We start from the raw sequence: 17748 nt of genomic DNA, 5'->3' as shown, positions 1-17748 counted from the left end.
CCCTTGTGAGGCTTCCCTGCCTCCAAACAAGCTGTGCAGCTCAATGCCAAGCAAACAGCTACTGGAGCTCCTCTGCATGCTATACGACCCCATGCGTACGATTCTCATGTGTACATATATATGCATATGTGTACAAACATATGTAAATATATATACGTATGAGACCTTCCTAATGCCTAAATACTCACTTTAAAGGGCAATTGTGTTGATCACAACCAGACAGCGCACTCTGAGCTGGTTCAGCAAATCTATTAATGCACATACTGAAATTATTCTCACCCAGCAGAGCATGCGGCGTGTTCTTAACTTTGACAATTCTCAGAGGAAAACAGGCATTTATTTAAAGCTAAACACGGGCTTAAAAGCTTTGCTGGATATAAATGGACTCCTGAGTTGAGTTCTCTCAGACAGAGGGAATGTTGTGTTCAAAAAACACTCACGGAGCGTGACAAGAGATAGTTTCCTCTGCTCCTTAGATTTCATCTGCTGAGTAACACTGGGACAAAACCAGCCCCCAGTGGCTCATGTCAGAGCAGTCTAGACATCATGGCTCCCTGCAGTGAGGAGTTAGAGAGGTGGGTCCTTGGAAGAAGAAGCATGGCCCTCAGAAATGGCCAGCTCCTGGTTTTCATCACCCATCTCTCACTCCAGGTAGAAATTTCTTCCTAGATAGATCTGGGAAGGGAACACAGCACCTGAAAGCTGCAGTCTAGCTCTTGATGTGTCATTTTAAGAAGGGGTGTATTTGGGGAGAAGATTTGATTTGGGAACCTGAGACCGTAAGAATAAAAAAAGCTGAATTTGCCAGAAAGTTTGTTCAGCCAATATAATCTTTATTACGGAATAGCTTTAAACCTCTAGGCTGAGAGTGAGAGGTTTTAGGTGCAGCTTTGGAAGGTGATTTATGAATAGATTTATATGTTAATCTGCTAATAAAAAATGTAGCATGCTGATAAAATATGTGACAATCATAACTCAGCTATGAGCCACATATTAAAGACTGCATCTGCTCTGGTAGAGGTTTTGATTATGTTTTTAAATGAAGGAACTGCATTGGGCTAGAAATAAAGAAATGAATGTTTTATCTACAAGTATGTACCTCATAATTCAAAGAGGTATCTGTGAATCTGCAAGAAACAAATAATAATCTGTTTTTTTAAAAGAAATGCCTTGTTCAGGAATAAGCATCACTTTCCACATCTCAAAACGGATCTCCTCTCAGGTGGTACATAAAGCTACACAAAGCAGGTCTCACTCTTTCCCAAAATTGCTTCCCAAACAGGATTTTAAATTGGATAATAATCTTGGCTCTCCAAGTAGATTGAACAGATAAATACCTTCAGCAAACAGAGGCCTACTTTTGAGCGCTCACGGGTTTGTGCTGTCATATCAAGGCACACTTTCCTCTTGATTTTTGAAAGGATATTTCAAAAAATGGGAACACCTGACTCAAGGATGTACTTGCAAGTAAATCCGAAACACATTTCTCTCTTTCTATTGACAAAACTCCCAATGCTTTACAAAGAAGCCCTAGAGTCCTGTTTCACAAGGGAGCAAACAGCACATGGATCCATGGGCAGAGGAAGCAGCAGCGTGAATCAGGCCCTGCAAGCCCATCTGGTAGGGGATGTAGGATTTATCCATCATTTGTAAAGTTTCTGATGAGTACCAGGATTCTGTGAACGCGTTCTGAATCCTTAAAAACTCCTGGTGAGGTATTTTCACCAAGAAAGATTACTCAAGAGACAATTTGTACTGTAAACTCTATTTCTCACAGCTCCCTGTTGGTGTTGTTTATCATATTTTATTCAACTGCACAGAGAAACCCCAAGTCAAACCCTGCCACCTCTCCTCGTGCTTTTATACACTTGCAGAGCACACATCAGCACAGTTTCTCATCAGCACACATAAATGTGGCACTACTGAGCCCTAAATAAGTAGAAAATAATGCATTTAATGGTTGGTTTGTTAGATTCAAAGTACAAAATACAAAACCCATTCCATTTGTTGCTATGTGACATATTTAGGACTGAAAGGCAAGTTTCGTTATTACTAAACTACATGTTGTTGATGGGTACTGATGATTTACCAGTGATTATGCCACAGAGTTAAAGGTTCCCTGGGGAACAGCAGAGAGAGAAGTCTGACTTCAAGAGAAGCTTTTCAGCTTGGAAGCTTCCTTTCCATAGCAGGGAGGTTTCTGCTTCTCAGGGCAAGGGAAGTAAAACTGAGGTAAATGCCCTGAATATACAGCTACAGTTCATCTGCTACAGGGCCATACAGAACTATTTCATTCCTATTTTAAGTCTTGTTTTTGTTTTGTTTTAAATATCCATTGCAAAACCCCATGATTTCAACAGAAAGAAGATCACTTCAGTAAGCTTCAGATCTGACCTTCAGACCTACTGCTGCTTTGCTATGTTGCTAACTTTGAGCTTTTTTTAAGCCTTGTGCTTTCAGTGGGAGTGCCCTGGCGTCTGGGTACATGCAAGGCAGCACCCACAGGAATAACTGTGATGTCAAATGAATTTGGAGATCTTTTCAGCATCCTAATACTTGGCAGTTGGGCCATAAAAGTAGATGCTGGCAACTTGAGCAGCGCATAACGCTATGGTAAGCCTCTCACATTCAGGGTTACGGCCATATGACATGTAGAATGCTCTCTTCTGATCTTAGCCCTCACTCACAAGAATGAAAAGTTAGATTGCTAATTAAACCATACTGTATAGTTGGAATAATACAAGTGTATAGCTGTAAGTACAGAGTAAATAGCCAGAGAGTATCTAAGAAAAGACTCACCAGTACTGAGGCTTTCAGTTGAGACAGATGCTTGCCAAAGTTGAAGCTCACCACAAAAACTCCACAAAGGAGCAACCTCCAGAAAGAGATGCTACCTTAGTGGATGTAGGAGAGGTGGAGTTAAGCTCCATCCCTTCCAGGAGCTGAATTACCTTCACCTGTGCTCCTACAGCTGACTCGTCACTTGCCTCAGATGGTTAATTAGAGGTTCAGGCTGCGATCAACAGTTTCCCTTACACATGCTTTAATCCCCAAATTCCAGTGTTGACATTTTCAGGTGAAATAAATTGTCTTTTACATGGATTTCCAACAGGTGCACTCGTTGATTTTTCCATATTCTGTTGAAATGTGGTTTATTTTTAAGAAAGGGACTGGATACTCATGAAGTATTTAAAATGCCATTAACCTGATAAAACATAACTGGTTGGCATACAAACTTTACGGGGCTGGCCAGAAACTTTTTTCCTTAAAGATCTCCCATTAAAGGAAATAACTGGAATCAAAAGATTATAGGAAATCCTAACAGTTTCCATTAGAAGAGAGTCCAAAAGGGACCCTTAGGTCCAGATGAAATTTTTTAGTTGCAGACTTAAAGGAAAAGAAAAAACTATGTTCCAAATAAAGTTAATCATTTGGGATGAGAGCAATGCCAATTCAAATCCTCTTTCTAGACCCTTCTGAAAATAACCTGGTCCAGAATATTCGTATCCAAGTAAGCGTGTGCCTACCTCCTTCTCCTTTAGATTTCACAGAGATGTCAGCAAGTCTTGTTTTTATCACAGTGCAAAATATGTTGGCGTCTCCAAAAGGTTTTGGAAATGGAAAAGTCATTTCCCACCTGGTTCTATTGAGAGCTCTAGGTCCCAGGTAAAATGGGAGGGATGGGGGGTAGGCACCACCGTGCTGTGGCTTATGAATTGCCTGCCAAACAGCCTGCTTTTAACACACACCAGAGAATAGCATTCCTTGCTAAGAAGTCCTAATCAGCATTGTGCTTTAAAAAAAAAAAAGTTGTTCAAAGGATTATGTTCTTAAAATGACCCTTTCCACCCACTCTATTAATTACAACACACAAACTCCAGCAGAAAGCAGAATTTTCTATGGCCTCACTGCGAAAGCTGCAGACTGGGAGCTAACCTTGTTTCAGGCCCGTACATAAATTAAACAGCATGTGCTCCAAGTGCACATCATTTTAAAAATGCGTTCCATAAAACGTCTAACATTTACAGCTTTATAAAGCATACAGAAGGGGAGTTGAAAGATGGAGATGGAACTTTACATGGATTTTGTTTAACAGAGTTGCTATAAGATTAAGAGCAGTATCCATTTTAAAACTTTGTTTCTTTATTGCTGCAGGAATTTTATGCTGTGTGCCAAACTCTCCGCAATTAACAGGTGCTTTTAGATACCCTGCCTGGGGCACCGTAAGATGCTGATTTTCAGAAATTCTCTAACAATGTAGCTCAACGTTGGCAAGAAAGGCTGAGGCAAACAAAATCTCAAATGATCCCCAAAATACCTCGACCCCAATTTTCTTCTGGATGTTGACGTTCAGCCAAACTTCCTTCTCGCAAGAAAAAATAACCACCACCGAAGTTTCTCTTGCAAGTGATACTTATTTGGTAAAAGGTTTCTCAGACACCGAATGGAATTTCTGAATTACATTTCAGAAACAAAGAGAGGAGAAAGAGTCCCAGAAAATTGTTCTGCGGAGCACAAAATGAGCTGGTTCTGCTTCACTCTGTCACCAGCTCTCAAGGAAAAGCTCAGTGCTACAGTTCTCTGCGACGCAAAGCCAGCAGCACAAACAGAAAATCCAAGTTGGGATTGAGCTTTGCCACACAAGAGAGTAACAGGGACAAAGCATTTGGTTCAGGACAGGGAATCCAGAAGAAAGAGTTGGGAATTAAGAAAAGAAACAATCCCTTTATGAAAACATAAGGTAGTTCAAAAGCTGACATATCCTAACATTTACCTCTCTTCTCCCCTAAGCAGAAATAACAGCCATTCTATAGGGTAATCTTTTTTACACAGCTCTTTTTCAGTAACTTGCCCACAGAATCCCAAATTTCACCTTTTGGGTAGAATCACAGAATGGTCTGGGTTGAAAAGGGCCACAACAAACACCCAGTTCTAACCCCCTGCTATGTGCAGGGTCACCAACCACCAGACCAGTCTGCTCAGAGCCACATCCAGCCTGGCCTTGAATGCCTCCAGGGATGGGGCATCCACAACCTCCATGGGCAACCTGTTCCAGTGAACAGTGAACATGGTCCAACCTCTGAGTGAAAAGCCTCCTCCTGTTCCACTGCAGTTCCAAGACAGTGACTTCCTATCCCAGCTCCATGGAAGGGCTCCATGGTACTACAGAATATTCTTCTCTGTGGAGACCACAAGACTAATTTTTTATTAGTGGCAGCCCAATCTGGATTGAAAAGTAATACCAGAACTTTAGATTCTGGAACTAAAACATTTTCAGAAGTGATGCTTTCACAAAAAGATCCTTGAAGCTGATGGAGAGTTCTTGCTCATTTTAATGGATTTTGCACTGGGTTTAAATGAAAGCCACCCACAGTCATTCAACAGGTAGAAGGAACAAAACAGCCTTTTAAAGTCTGTGAACTCAAAACCTTTCTAAACTCAGAGAGTAACTACATAGTTAACACTGGTCTTGCAATACACAATAGACATAAAGGGGATCATAATCCCCCAAAAGAAGAATTTATTCCCATTGAAAAGCAATGAATAAAGTAATATCGTGATGAAAAACTTTATAGCTTGCTTAATGGCAGGAAATATTCATTTTCTTGTTAAAGAAAAGATATCTGTCAGGAAAAGCACGCATTAAGCAGAGTGAGCTAGTAAATCTACCCATTACAGAATGAGAGACAGAAGTACTGAATTTGCTATGTAAGCAAGCAGTGGCAAGGGCATTTTGCTCCGGCAAGATACCGTTGCCAGCCTTGCTGAAAAGCTGGTAGAGAGCCATCTGCTTCATGGGAGCACTCTGTCTTCCTCTCTTTTGCAGGGCTGCTGCAACGTGCCCTCACCTTTTTCCCACAGAGATGGTAGAGCCTAGGGATCCAGCAGGCTGCAGGAGGGCACTTGGTGAAAACTAGCTTTAAACTTCACCCCATGCTGCTGCAGAGAAGTACATCCCTCCTGCTGCCAGGCTTTGCCCCACAGCCAGCATCACCTGCTGTCTCCTTAAGCTGAGCTCCTCAGCCTTCTGCACTCATCCCATGGAAGTACAAGTGCAAGAGAGCAGACATCTGCCAACAAAATCCTGCACCTTGATTTAGCACCTCTGAAGAGTAAGTCCAAAGAGCTGAAATACATCAGACCACAGCCTAAAGAAGGAACTCTACACCCTGATCAAGTCTGACAAGATTCACACTGTATTTTAGCTACAAAGAGGAGATTAAAAAAATACAACCCAAATTAACATCGTGACTACTTCTTAAACTGTTCTCTCCCCCCATAGATCTACAGATTCCTTGCATTTTTGGTCTTGCTTTGTGATCTGAACTTTAAAATGATGCATGGCAAAGGGAAGGTGGGAGGGGGTGCCTCTAAGCTGCATCATGTGCTTTGTGGAGACAAGCCAAGCAGCTACTTAGGCAACCATTAGGTTGGGAAACAATCGCTTCCATCATTCCCAACACGTGTGTCAACATAATTCCATGCTCTCTTTGTCATGCAAAAAGTCTTGGCAAAGTGACCGGATACACCCAGAAAGCAGAAGCAAACTAAGCTCATTATGTTAACCCGCAGATCCCACAGCATCCTCCAGTGCCATAGAAGGAGATTTCCCATTTTTTGCTGGGTAGGAAAGGAAACTTGGTGCACTGAGAAGAGCTCAAGCCAAGCCTGGCTTCAGAAATGCACAAGGGAAATTCACAATAGATTTTAATGGAAAAGGACCCCATATCTGACAAGCACAAGAGACTGCATCGCTCAGTGTGATCACAGGCATTGCAGAAGGTATAGCACCTCACTTAACTAGAGACTTCCCTCTCCTGCATGCTTGCTGGAATCTTTCCAGCCATGCTAATACAGCTCTGCAAAGGAAAACTCCTGCCAAATGGGAGTATCAGCTTCTCTAACTCTTTATTATTGTCACTGGTAACTCTAGACTTTGTTTTCCATTTAAAGGAAGATTCAATGCATTTTACAACCATTAAACATCTTTTCTTCTCTCCATCTATACTTGTACCCCCTACTAACAGCAAAAGGCTTGTGCACAGAAGAGAGGCTGGAAATATTAGCCCAATGGCTTCTTTACAAAGACATGCAGAGAAAGACCTCTCCATCTGCCTGAAAAATGCTGAATACATCTTTGGTGCACTAACAACCGTAGAATACAGTAAATATTCCTGAAAACAGGTATTTGTTTAAAAATAAGCACTTGGGAGTTTTCATCAAAAATTTTTCCAGCATCTTTCAATTCCAGATTCAGTGCAGTGACAGGAAAGTTCTAACACTGCTGAGTATTTACAAATCTCTTCAAACTTCAGCTGCTTTGTCTGCACTCTGCCATGGTTAACATATATTTTGCAACACATTTCGCCTGCTGAATGCTTGCAAGTCCAGTCTTGGTTTTAGTAACACATTCAACAAAACACAGCTTCTCAGCAGTCCATGTTCATCAAGGGCCAACAAAGGCTAAAAATGGGGATAGACAAGAACAGTAAATGCTTTTCCTGTGTTGTTGACACCTCCTCTAATGAAAGCCAAGGATTTCTATTCCTTGTTCTGTTTAAGCCTGTATCAGTTACACTACATGCTTTGTTCCTTTAAGATGCCATATTTTTGGCACATCCCGTTACCACCCAAACACTCAAGAATCAAGAGCAGGGAGTGCTGTCCAAATGGGCAAGTGTAGAACAGCCCTTCCCCCAGCATCATTGTTGGAGTGGAAATATGCATTATATTCTCACTTTGACTTCTCCCTGCTCCACCACTCTGGGCAAACTTACACTCCACAGCCTTCAAAAAATGCACATCAAATACTACAGAAAATTCATCAGTAAGCCAAATAAAGGAAGAGACTAAAAAGTGGACATACCTGAATAAGAGAAACGTTGTGTAGACTAAGTCTGAAGAGGTAGTTCCTGCATGAGCAAGCAGAAAAAATACAAAGCATTAGGATACCAGAAGAAGAAAGGGAAAAGTTATAAAATCAAGCCATAGTTCCTGGTTATACATTTCTATGAACAATGAGCTCTTGTTGGATTCCTCTACGCAGAATGTGAAAAATATGCTACATGTTCATCTGTGTCCTCCTGAGTCTTGTAGCAGAGCTCTGAGCAGGTCTGGAGTAAAATACTCCAAACCTTGTAATGGAGGCCTGTGTTGTAATCCCAACAACACAGGGACTGTTTCCATACTCTCGAAGTACTCTGGTTGAAGCCAATATGGGCTGTTCTTATGGCTTCTTCTGCATACTGAGAAAACTGGGGTTGGACAGATGCCAGCTGCAGTAGAGATGCCTCTTGTAGTGCATTTTCCCCAAACCCATCTTTGCAAACAAACTTTGTAGAAAAGGAGGACAAGAGGAAAGAAGTTTCTCAGCAGCATCTCTCTGCACAGAAAACCAGCAGGGAAATCAAGGCAGTGACTAGAGTAACTCCCAATCTGCCTGTCATCACATGTCTAAAGGCGAAGCAAGGGAATTCCTGACAGAAGTCACTGTAGTGTGAGATATCACACATCAGCTGAGCTCCTGCAGCCCTCCCTCCATGTGTTCATATCCACCACAAATAGGAGGGAATGCATCTTTACATAAACGTCTACAGAAGAGGCTTATTTAACACATTTAGTTCACATTTTTGCTTAGTAAGACAATGCAGTTACCAGCAATCACCTGGCATACATTAAGCCATATGGACTTGATTGTGTGCTTGAGTCTGTTGGCCATAGCTAAGTTCATATTTTTGCATTCCATCTGTCAGGAGGTGTGATGACCTTGATAGTTTTCCAACATCCCTGTCACCACAATCTCCCAGAGAAGACTTATTTATATTATACCAGGTGAACCATGTTTTTAAAAGTGGATTTATTTAAACAACAGAAAGTACATCTTTGATGGTAAAGCTTCACCCACTTTAGGAGCTCTCATCTACAGGCATTCCCTCACATAATAGAAATGCAAGTTTCAGTCTTATGCCAGTGAAGTCAAAGCTCCTATAGTAACAAAATGGTCCTAAGGACTCTTTTGAAGAGCCGTGTTTAGAGTCTAGTCAGCAGCACACTCTGCTCAAGTAAAGAAAGTTATTCAAACTTCCACACACAAGAAATTCATATGGGGTCACAATGATCACTAAAAGGCTTGAGAAATTTTGCCTTCTCCTGTTACCTCTCACTTCTATATCATGGAAATCATAGAGTTCCCTGCATATTTTGTCTATAAATAAATCAAAGGATCTTAAACACTGCAAACTGTCCCTAACGAAGGGTGAGAACAAGGATGATGAGAGACCTTGGAAGTGAAAATCTTGTTGCCAGAGCTTCAGACAATGCAGCTCTGATTTGCATCATCTCTGTCGTACTCTATAATGGGACTGTTTCCCCAGAGAAGAACGAAATCTATTAGCAATATCTGAGCAAAACGTATCAGTAATTATCACACCTCCTGTAAGTATGCAGAGAACCACACACACAAAACTTCCACCTTCTCTCCTAGTCCTATCACCTGAGAGTTCCTTCATATTCTGAATCTGTCTCTAAGGATTGCACGCTTTACCAGTTAATTTATTATTAACTCTTTAGCATCAGCTACAGATCTAAATACGACTTCCAAGTGCACATAGCAGGCCAGAGGCACCAAGCTTACATACAGTTCAAGTCTTAAAATGGAAAATTCCTATCCGGTGGCTGATCTAACTTGACTTGATCAGAGAAGCAAATGCTCACCAAAATTTTAATGCATCTCCAGAACATGACTTGTCATGGAATAAGCCTTCACCTGGAGAAGTTAAGCATGTCACCAGCCTCCAGTGCTACAACACCCTAAGGAGAAAGTTCTCATAACCAGGGACTTGAAGTTGCTACCCTGTTGCTAAGCATGCTATTTAAATGCATTGATTTTAGAAGACTTACATAGCAGATTCCAGCTCTCTGTTTCAGTACTGTAAAATGCTGGACAGTTTGACTGAGTAATAGATTTTCATATTAGATGTTGTTTTTTTTTTCACCAATAGCACCACACAGCAAATTCAACCAAAATATATTTAATGGAAGAGACAGAGCTAAAGGACACGTTTTTCCTTGCACTCAGCCAAAACAGATGCAGAGAGGAATCAGTATCCACTTTAGTAAAGCCAATCTCTGTCCTCTCAGTTACTGCTGAGTAGCACCTGAACAAATCATTAGTGCAGAGATCACTTAGGTGTCTGAGATGTAAACCAGGCAGAAGCACGGTACTAATGTGAGTAGCACAAGGAGCTTCCCAATGACCTCAACTCTCTAAGCCTGACCTTGCAGCTTTCTTACAGCAAGGAGGGTTTCCCTTAATTTTTCATCAGTTTGCTTTACCTGGTGTCTGAAGAGCCTCTGGCAGTTACTTGTTGTTGGTTTGATCCTTTTCACATCTCATCAGCAGTAATATGCCCACCATTAAGCAGACCAGGCTCCCAGAGACAGCAGCTGACCTGCCCAGCTAGAAACAACTAAACCTTAATTTAAAAAAAAAAAAAAGTTCTTTTAACCCTACTCATTCTGGGAAGCTACATATTGAGATAAAAGGGAAAGATCTGCTGAAGATAGTACTATTTTTATGAATTGCATCTTAACTGCAATTTCAGTCCAGGAATGAGTGAGGTCTCTGAATGAGAGGCACGATTTACTGTACCTAGAACTGCCCCATTGGTGCCTTTTTTTCTGTTCATATTTAAGTTCTATCTGTTTAATACCTTGCTGAACAATAATTTAAAGCAGCTGGAAGAGTAGAATTAAGAAATGTATGAGAACACTGAGATCTCTGCATGAATTGCATGGATTGCTTTCTTGGTCTTTTTCATTTGTGCCCCCTCACATTTTGTCTTGTAAGTAAATGTTGACTAACTGCTTCCTCTCTTAAATCCTCCTGAACCAGGACAGAAAAGCAATTGCTTGGTGCAACCAGCTGTTCTAATAACCTCCTCCTCCCATATAAAAAGCTGGTGCACGAACTTGGAGGGATGGGACAACCCTTTTACTCCCTTCCTATCCCAAAGATCTTGCACTTTCACTCCACAGTGTTACAACAAAAGCTCTCTTTCATCCCTGACTTAGCTGCACTTCAGCCACTCTTGCCCTCCAGAGCAAGATCCCACACTCTCCTAAATATTTTAGGGCAAACGATATTATATACATTGCAAGGTACCTCAAACTGCTAATTCCTTCCACTGCTAACTATATTACATGTAATACATGGGTCGATGTAATGAGTAGTCGGTGCTCGGATTCGTAGAATAACCTGCCCCCAAGCTGGGGTACAGAATTTAGGCATGTGCTGAAGTACCATTTACACTCATGGAAACTGGGAGCAAACATAAGTGTTCTACTTTCTGAACAGAGCCTTCTATGCTGGTCTGCCTATGGACGGAGCCAAGCTGCAGTATAAATCCTATAAAGAAAGTATTTGTTAATTGCCTTCCTAACTTGTGTTTGGCTGCCTTGTTACATGATTAAGTGCCTGGTACCACAAAGTATAAGTACTAGAACAGCAGGAGAGCAGCTGAGATGTATTTTAAGAAAGGGTGGAAGAATATATCAAATCTACTTGCCGTGACATTCCCAAGTCAAAGTGCTTATTAAGTGTTTATTTCACACAGCTGAGGCACCTTGGATGAACTTTTAACATTATGCTTGTTCGCTTGTTCACTCATCCTATGAGCTAGAAACAATTTTCAGAGAAGGAAATGGACTTTGTCTACAGTGTCACTGAGCAACAGAGCTGCAAGACAAACCAGGCTTTTCCAGTGGGAAGCTACACAACAGGAGCTGTTGCATAAAAGCTGAGACCCTCCCTCCAAGGAGTTCTAAAACTGCAAGGGTAGCAATGTGTCTCAGATACAAGCTGTGAATGGACTTGTTTCCAGCTCTGAGCAGAGCCCTCTTTTCAAGCACTACATCTGCCTGTTTCAAATAAGCTTCCTTCTATTTAAAAACAAGCATGCTTTTCAGTTCTACTGTGGGAGATCAAGAGGAACTTCTCCAGAGCCAATGGACTGAACGTGTGCAAATGAAAGGTCACTCCAGCACCTGATTGCTAATTTTATTAAAATAAGAAAGTTTTGTTCACATTTCCCACCTCTGCTCCCTCCACACACAAGATAAGACAACCCTCCTGTGCTTCAGAACAACCCCAGCTAGTAGCTCAGCAGCCACAAGATCCCAGCCACTGCCAGGACATCTTGGGACTTCGATGCGCACACAAGATCCCAACAACACGCTGCCTTATCTCAGCTGGTCTGAACCTCCAAGAGGCAAGTGCACCCACTTGCACATTGCACTTTACAGCAGATGTGAGGAACTTCCGCCTCCCTCCTTCAGGGCAGGCTATCTCAAGCCCCCTCTTTGTACACACACCTACTAGTAGAAACAAAGTCAGTAGCAGCTGATTATGTTTGATCATGTTAAAAAATACATTTAGGGTAAGCTGAAGATGACTATGTGAAAAGTCATTCTGGCCTTTTGGAGCTATTATTACACAAAACAGGCACCCAGCACAGCCCGGGTAGGATACTGGAGACTTCAAGTACACTTGAGGTGCTCTGGGCAGTTATTCCCAGCCCTCGGGCTGCAATTAGGTGCCAGGTCTGCAAGAGGGACTTAGAACGGTCGCAACATGGATAGAAAGATAATTAACAGAGCAGGGTCCCTTGGGCAATGCTAAACAAGACAGAATTATGCATGTGACAAATCTTGAGCTCCCTTTCCAGCACCCCTAGAAGTCAAGCTCTGGGGCTGAGCCTTGGGCAAGGAGCCAGCAGCTCATGTCAGCTCTTCCTATCTTTGCTCCTGGAGGCCTCAGATGTACTTTGTACTTCCACAGTGCATGGCAAACACAGCTTAGTCATGCTTCACGACTCCCCAAGAGCGGGTTAGTATCATTGCCCCCTTAGACTAATGAACAGAATGAGGCAGAGAAAGGTTAAACACCCTTCTTCAAAGCACACAGCAAGGCAGCGATAGAATCGAGTGCAGACCCCAGGGCTCTAGGCTACCAAATCTCATGCTAGATTAACGCACAGTGCCTCCACTCAAGCCCAGCTGTGGCCTTTTCAGATGGTTATCCACATCTCTGAACCAGCCAACCATTCCAAGAAACTCTGCTCCTAAGAGACGATGCCAGCCTTTGCTCTCAGAAGGAGTTAATTACGTGCCTGCTCTGGAGTGCAACGGGATGATCTCTTAGCAAATGCTCCTTCAGCGATTCACTTGAAAGGCCTGACATACACCTGCTAAAGATAAGGTGGTGAGCCAGCATCTCCCTTACAGGCCAAATTCCTGTTCACCAGTAATTTCATTTCTATTGAAGAAAAACTTGTCTGTTATATCATTCTTTCTTAAAAATCAATAGATGTTCAACAGAGAACCATACTAAATGGCACACAGTAATATGATGCTGTTGGTGAATGAGCAAGTGCTTTTCCCAAAGCATCATTTCTTTGTGATAAATCCAGCCAGAGCTAGAGCAGCATCCTCTTAAAAGAGTCTCCTTATACAAGCAGCATATCATTCTAAACAGCTTCCAAATTAAGCCAGGGTCCCAGACACTGCTCCTGGATTGTCACTGGAACCACCTCTCCAATCATCACACCCACCTCGAGTCTCTCTTGACATGCGACTGTCAGTTCTTCTGTGTCTCTCCCATCCAGCTGGCAGAGCCACAGAGCACTGACAGCACCTTCTGATGGCCTCCAGCTGCACAGAGACCTTTCATCTCTTATTTGCCCATGGCGTTCATTGTGTTTTCCTAAGCCAAGCTGTGAAATTCCTCTTCTTCTGATGCAGTGAATATCGCTAAATGTTCCCAGTGGCCCCCCCACCTGCTGTCTTGGGCTGACAAACTCATTCAGTTATATCATGCTTTCCTCAAATTCAGGTTGAGTGAAACAAAAATTGAAAGGAAATACGCATAGAATTGCCTGGTGAGATTAAGCTTTTGCAAACCAGTCCCTTCTTGGGACTTCCCAGGAAAGGAGGCTCAAGGGAGACCTTATAGCTCTCTACATCTCCCTAAAAGGAGGTTGTAGTGAGGTGGGGCTTGTCCTTTCCTCCCAGGTAACAGCAATAGGACAAGAAATGATGGCCTCAAATTGCACAAGGGGAGGTTCAGGTTGTATATCAGGAAAAAATGATTCTCCAAAAGAGTGGTGAGGCTGTCCAGGGAGGCGTCCCTGGAGGCATTCAAAAAACGTTTAGAGGCTGTACTAAGGAAGATGGTTTAGTGGGGAAATATTGGTGGTAGGCGGATGGTTGGACTGCATGATCTTAGAGGATTTTTCCAACCTTAATAATTCTATGATTCTATTCTATGATTCTCCTTGCTGTTCTTTATATCTTTGAAGTGGCACTGAGCAGTAGGCTTCAGTACCTAAGCATCTGGATGTCACTGCGCTGAGCCCTGCCATATTAAACTGACAGATCACCTTAATCAGAACAAAAGACAATGTTTTCAGCAATGCCAAAGGAAAATGCTCTGCAATTTCAACCTGTGATGCAGTAAAATACATTATCTCCAAGCTTCTAAGACTTTTGCCAAAATATCCTGACCTTATGCTTGCTCGCATCCCACTCTCTCAAACACAATATTGAAAGATAAGTATTCTCTAGGTTTTAGTAAAGCAATTGGGTCTTTCATGGGTGTCTGTTTTTGTGATAGGCTAACACCAATTTTCCCTTTATCTGTAATACAAGATATTTTTCATGTCAGGCCTGCATTTTGGTCAATTCATGTCCAGAAGGAATAGGTATGGCCTTGCAGGTTATATGGAAAACCATGGCCCCTTCTCCAGGTACGCACCCAGGGCAAAGCTGTGTCTTTGCTCTCTTGCAGCTGCACCTTATTCTGTGCATTAGCCATGCAAAGCTACCTGACAGTGCTGCAGTGCAGCGTTTTATTTGATGTATTTATTTGCAATGAATTGAAGTTCACATTCTGTTCTCCACAAAAGTACAAATTTTAGCTAAGAAAAAAAGTTACACTTTAAACAAGATTTGGACCAGGTTACAAATTTCCTAGAATCCCATGAACAACAGGAATTCTCCTTTCACTCTTTTCCTGTCTGCACCTTTTCCATCTTTCCCAAGGGGTAAGCAAGGGACAGCACATCTTTGGGGTGTAGCAAATTCAGACTGTTTGCAGACCAGCAGAGTATAGCAAATCCTATAAATGCCAAAGATCCCTGTGGGGCTTCACCCTTCCTCACTGACACAAGGGCTGAGCTGGCACGATATTAGAGAGGAAAATCTCCCTCTGAACAACCCCAGGCTTAGCCAGAGAGGTTAAAACTTGCACTTTAGATCGCATTTTTGTTCCCTGTGTTAAGAAACCGTGCACCCCCAATTATGGATTTAAGTAGCTGTAATGTCTAATCACAGATTTCTCACCTTCACTTTCTTTCTCACACAGGTCAGGCAATTTCTTTAAAAAACATCGATGTTCCTTTGGAAGATTTTGTAAATTTCAGAGTGATTCTCCCTCCACCACCCCAACACAAGGATACAGCTTTTTGTCTGATTGGAAGAATCATGGTGAGAAAGGATAGTATTTGTTGTTGTTTTTTTCTTCACGTCAGCCCTTTCAGCTACCCTGCTACAAGCTGGATATAATCAAAAACATTATTGTGCTCTTTGCTGGCTCACGTCCTCATTAATACCTCAGCCAGCAAGGTAATTTCTCAGCCAAACGCAACTTAGAAAGGGGTAAAGCTGGTGTGACACTAATGTGAGCCATCAACATGGCAGTAACTCATCTCAGCCACTTCATCTCAGAAAAGCATTCAGTCAAACTGCAGTCAGTGAGGAATGGCACGTCATATATATGGTGGGTAACAGGACGAGCCAGGATTCTATTTACTTTTGGTTATGCTTACGCGATCGTGGCCTGTGTTAATTTGCTTGCAAGATATTCTGTTCACACTATATGAGACTTGATTTTTTCAGCTGAGCTGAAGTCACACTGTCCCCATACAGGTGTGCAGAGCTCACAGACATCCACAAGCATTGTGAAAGACTTACGCCTTCTCTGGGGATGCATGGCTGAGGACAAGTGCCAGTACTTGCTACTACCAGGAAGAAACACAACAAAGGGATCAAACTCCACCTTTGCCACAGATTTTCTCTGAGTTCATAGGAAAACTTTAGCCATGTCCATGTTAGACATGTAGAATAAGCGCAGAGGCCTCTAATGTTGGGCAGACTTTGGCTGGTACCTCCAAAAAGCACCAGGCAGCACCATCTGCCAAGGCTTGTTCTCTTCAGGGTCGATGGCAGCCCTGATCTGGACAAGATTGAAGGTACCCAAGGGTAGGAGTGATATTTTCTGAGCAACATGGGTTTTGAGGGTTTGACTGCAGTGCTCTTGAGCTTTCTGCCAAGCAGGCATGAAGGAGACTGCGTTCAGCCAGAAATCTGCATGAAACCTGGTGTCTGATGGACTAATCTATCACACACCAGAGAGTTTCAGTAAACTCAGGATGCAAAACCTACTGGTTGGGGATCCAAGATTATATTTATAATTTGCCCTATTTCTGCAAGCTGCAACTTGAAGTAACTTTTTTTCTGGACATCAGTCCCTTTCTTCAGTCTTCAGCTCCTAAGTCTGTATGATGCAGAGAAGCTTTTGCTCTCATTAATTCAAGAGCAAGACCAGCCAGGAAGGGCTGCACCCAGGCTCTGCTCCCCCTAAAACAGCCTGCTCAAGGACAGAAATGATCCTGCCCTACCTACATCATGGAGGAAAATCTTTTTACCTACCTGTAGCAAGCTTCTTAAGTTCACATAGCATCTTCTCTGCGCCCCAAACTATCCTGTCTGCCTTCTTGCTGCTATCTATTTGCCATTAACAGGTGTATTCAATTCAGCTCTAAATCAAGTACAAAAAACACCCTCTGCCAAAGCATCCAGGCTTGCATCATGAGCAGCCTGATATCTCTAACTTCAGTGCAGAAAAGTCTGGCAGCCCAGAGTGATGTGGATGCACCTGCCAGTTTCAAGACCCTTAACACAGCATTTGCTCACTATCCTCTACCTCCTGGCTCTTCATGGTGATGGCCATTTGTGACAAGAGCTCCTGTGCTTCAGTTTCCTGTGCAACCACGAGAGATGATCCCATTTCCTGGTGGAGCTGACAGCCCTTTTGGCAGGCAGAACTATATGGACTTCTGGTCACGATGCTTTCTGGCTGGATTTCTACAGCAATACCTCCACAGGCTGCAAATGGCCGCTTCTCATTGCCATGCCTTTCACACTCACAGCCCCAGCAGGCTGCTGCCCCAAGCTGACATCCCCACAGCTTCCTTCTGGGAGAAGTCAAATGTTCCCCTCAGGGTTCCCCAGCCACTCTCTGTGCAGCCATTTGTTTGAGTACTGTCCTCCTGTTGTCCAAGCTGTTTCCCTTCAGCTCGGTGTTGTGCCAGATTGTCACACAGTGTCTCAACCATCCTCCTTTAAACCTTTTGTGTTCTTCTTGCCAGGGAGTTCTTGTGAAGAGTGGTTTTTTGGCTTGACTCCAAGCAGAGCCTTTCATATCAACATCTGGTTATTGGCTCCTATCTCTGCCCAGTCAGTAACAAGTCTCGGGTTAGAACACTGCCTACAGCACAGGTGGGAGAGCACAGCACTGCTTGGGCACTGGCACAGACTGCCCAGGGTGGTGATGGTGTCTCTGTCCCTGGAGGTGTTCAAGAACCATGGAGATGTGGTACTTAGGGACTTGGGTTAGTGAGCAATATTGGT

At 42.8% G+C, this 17748-nt stretch overlaps 1 protein-coding gene across 6 annotated transcripts in view; it reads right to left on the bottom strand.

The window, feature by feature from the left end:
• Positions 1-17748, bottom strand: part of SEMA5B (semaphorin 5B) — a 247269-nt gene that overhangs the window by 92458 nt on the left and 137063 nt on the right. For all 6 annotated transcript variants that reach the window (XR_011904333.1, XM_072341968.1, XM_072341964.1 and 3 more), the window contains one exon: positions 7868-7913. Coding sequence is in view for 5 of the 6 variants with exons in the window: in XM_072341968.1 (XP_072198069.1) it covers positions 7868-7913 (46 nt within the window). In the remaining variant the exon portion in view is untranslated. The remainder of the gene's footprint in view (positions 1-7867; positions 7914-17748) is intronic.

This window comes from Excalfactoria chinensis, chromosome 7 (genome assembly GCF_039878825.1).
Source record: "Excalfactoria chinensis isolate bCotChi1 chromosome 7, bCotChi1.hap2, whole genome shotgun sequence".
Taxonomy (NCBI): Eukaryota; Metazoa; Chordata; class Aves; order Galliformes; family Phasianidae; genus Excalfactoria; species Excalfactoria chinensis.
The sequence above is the reverse complement of the archived record's forward strand: the minus strand, read 5'-3'. Positions and strand labels throughout refer to the sequence as shown.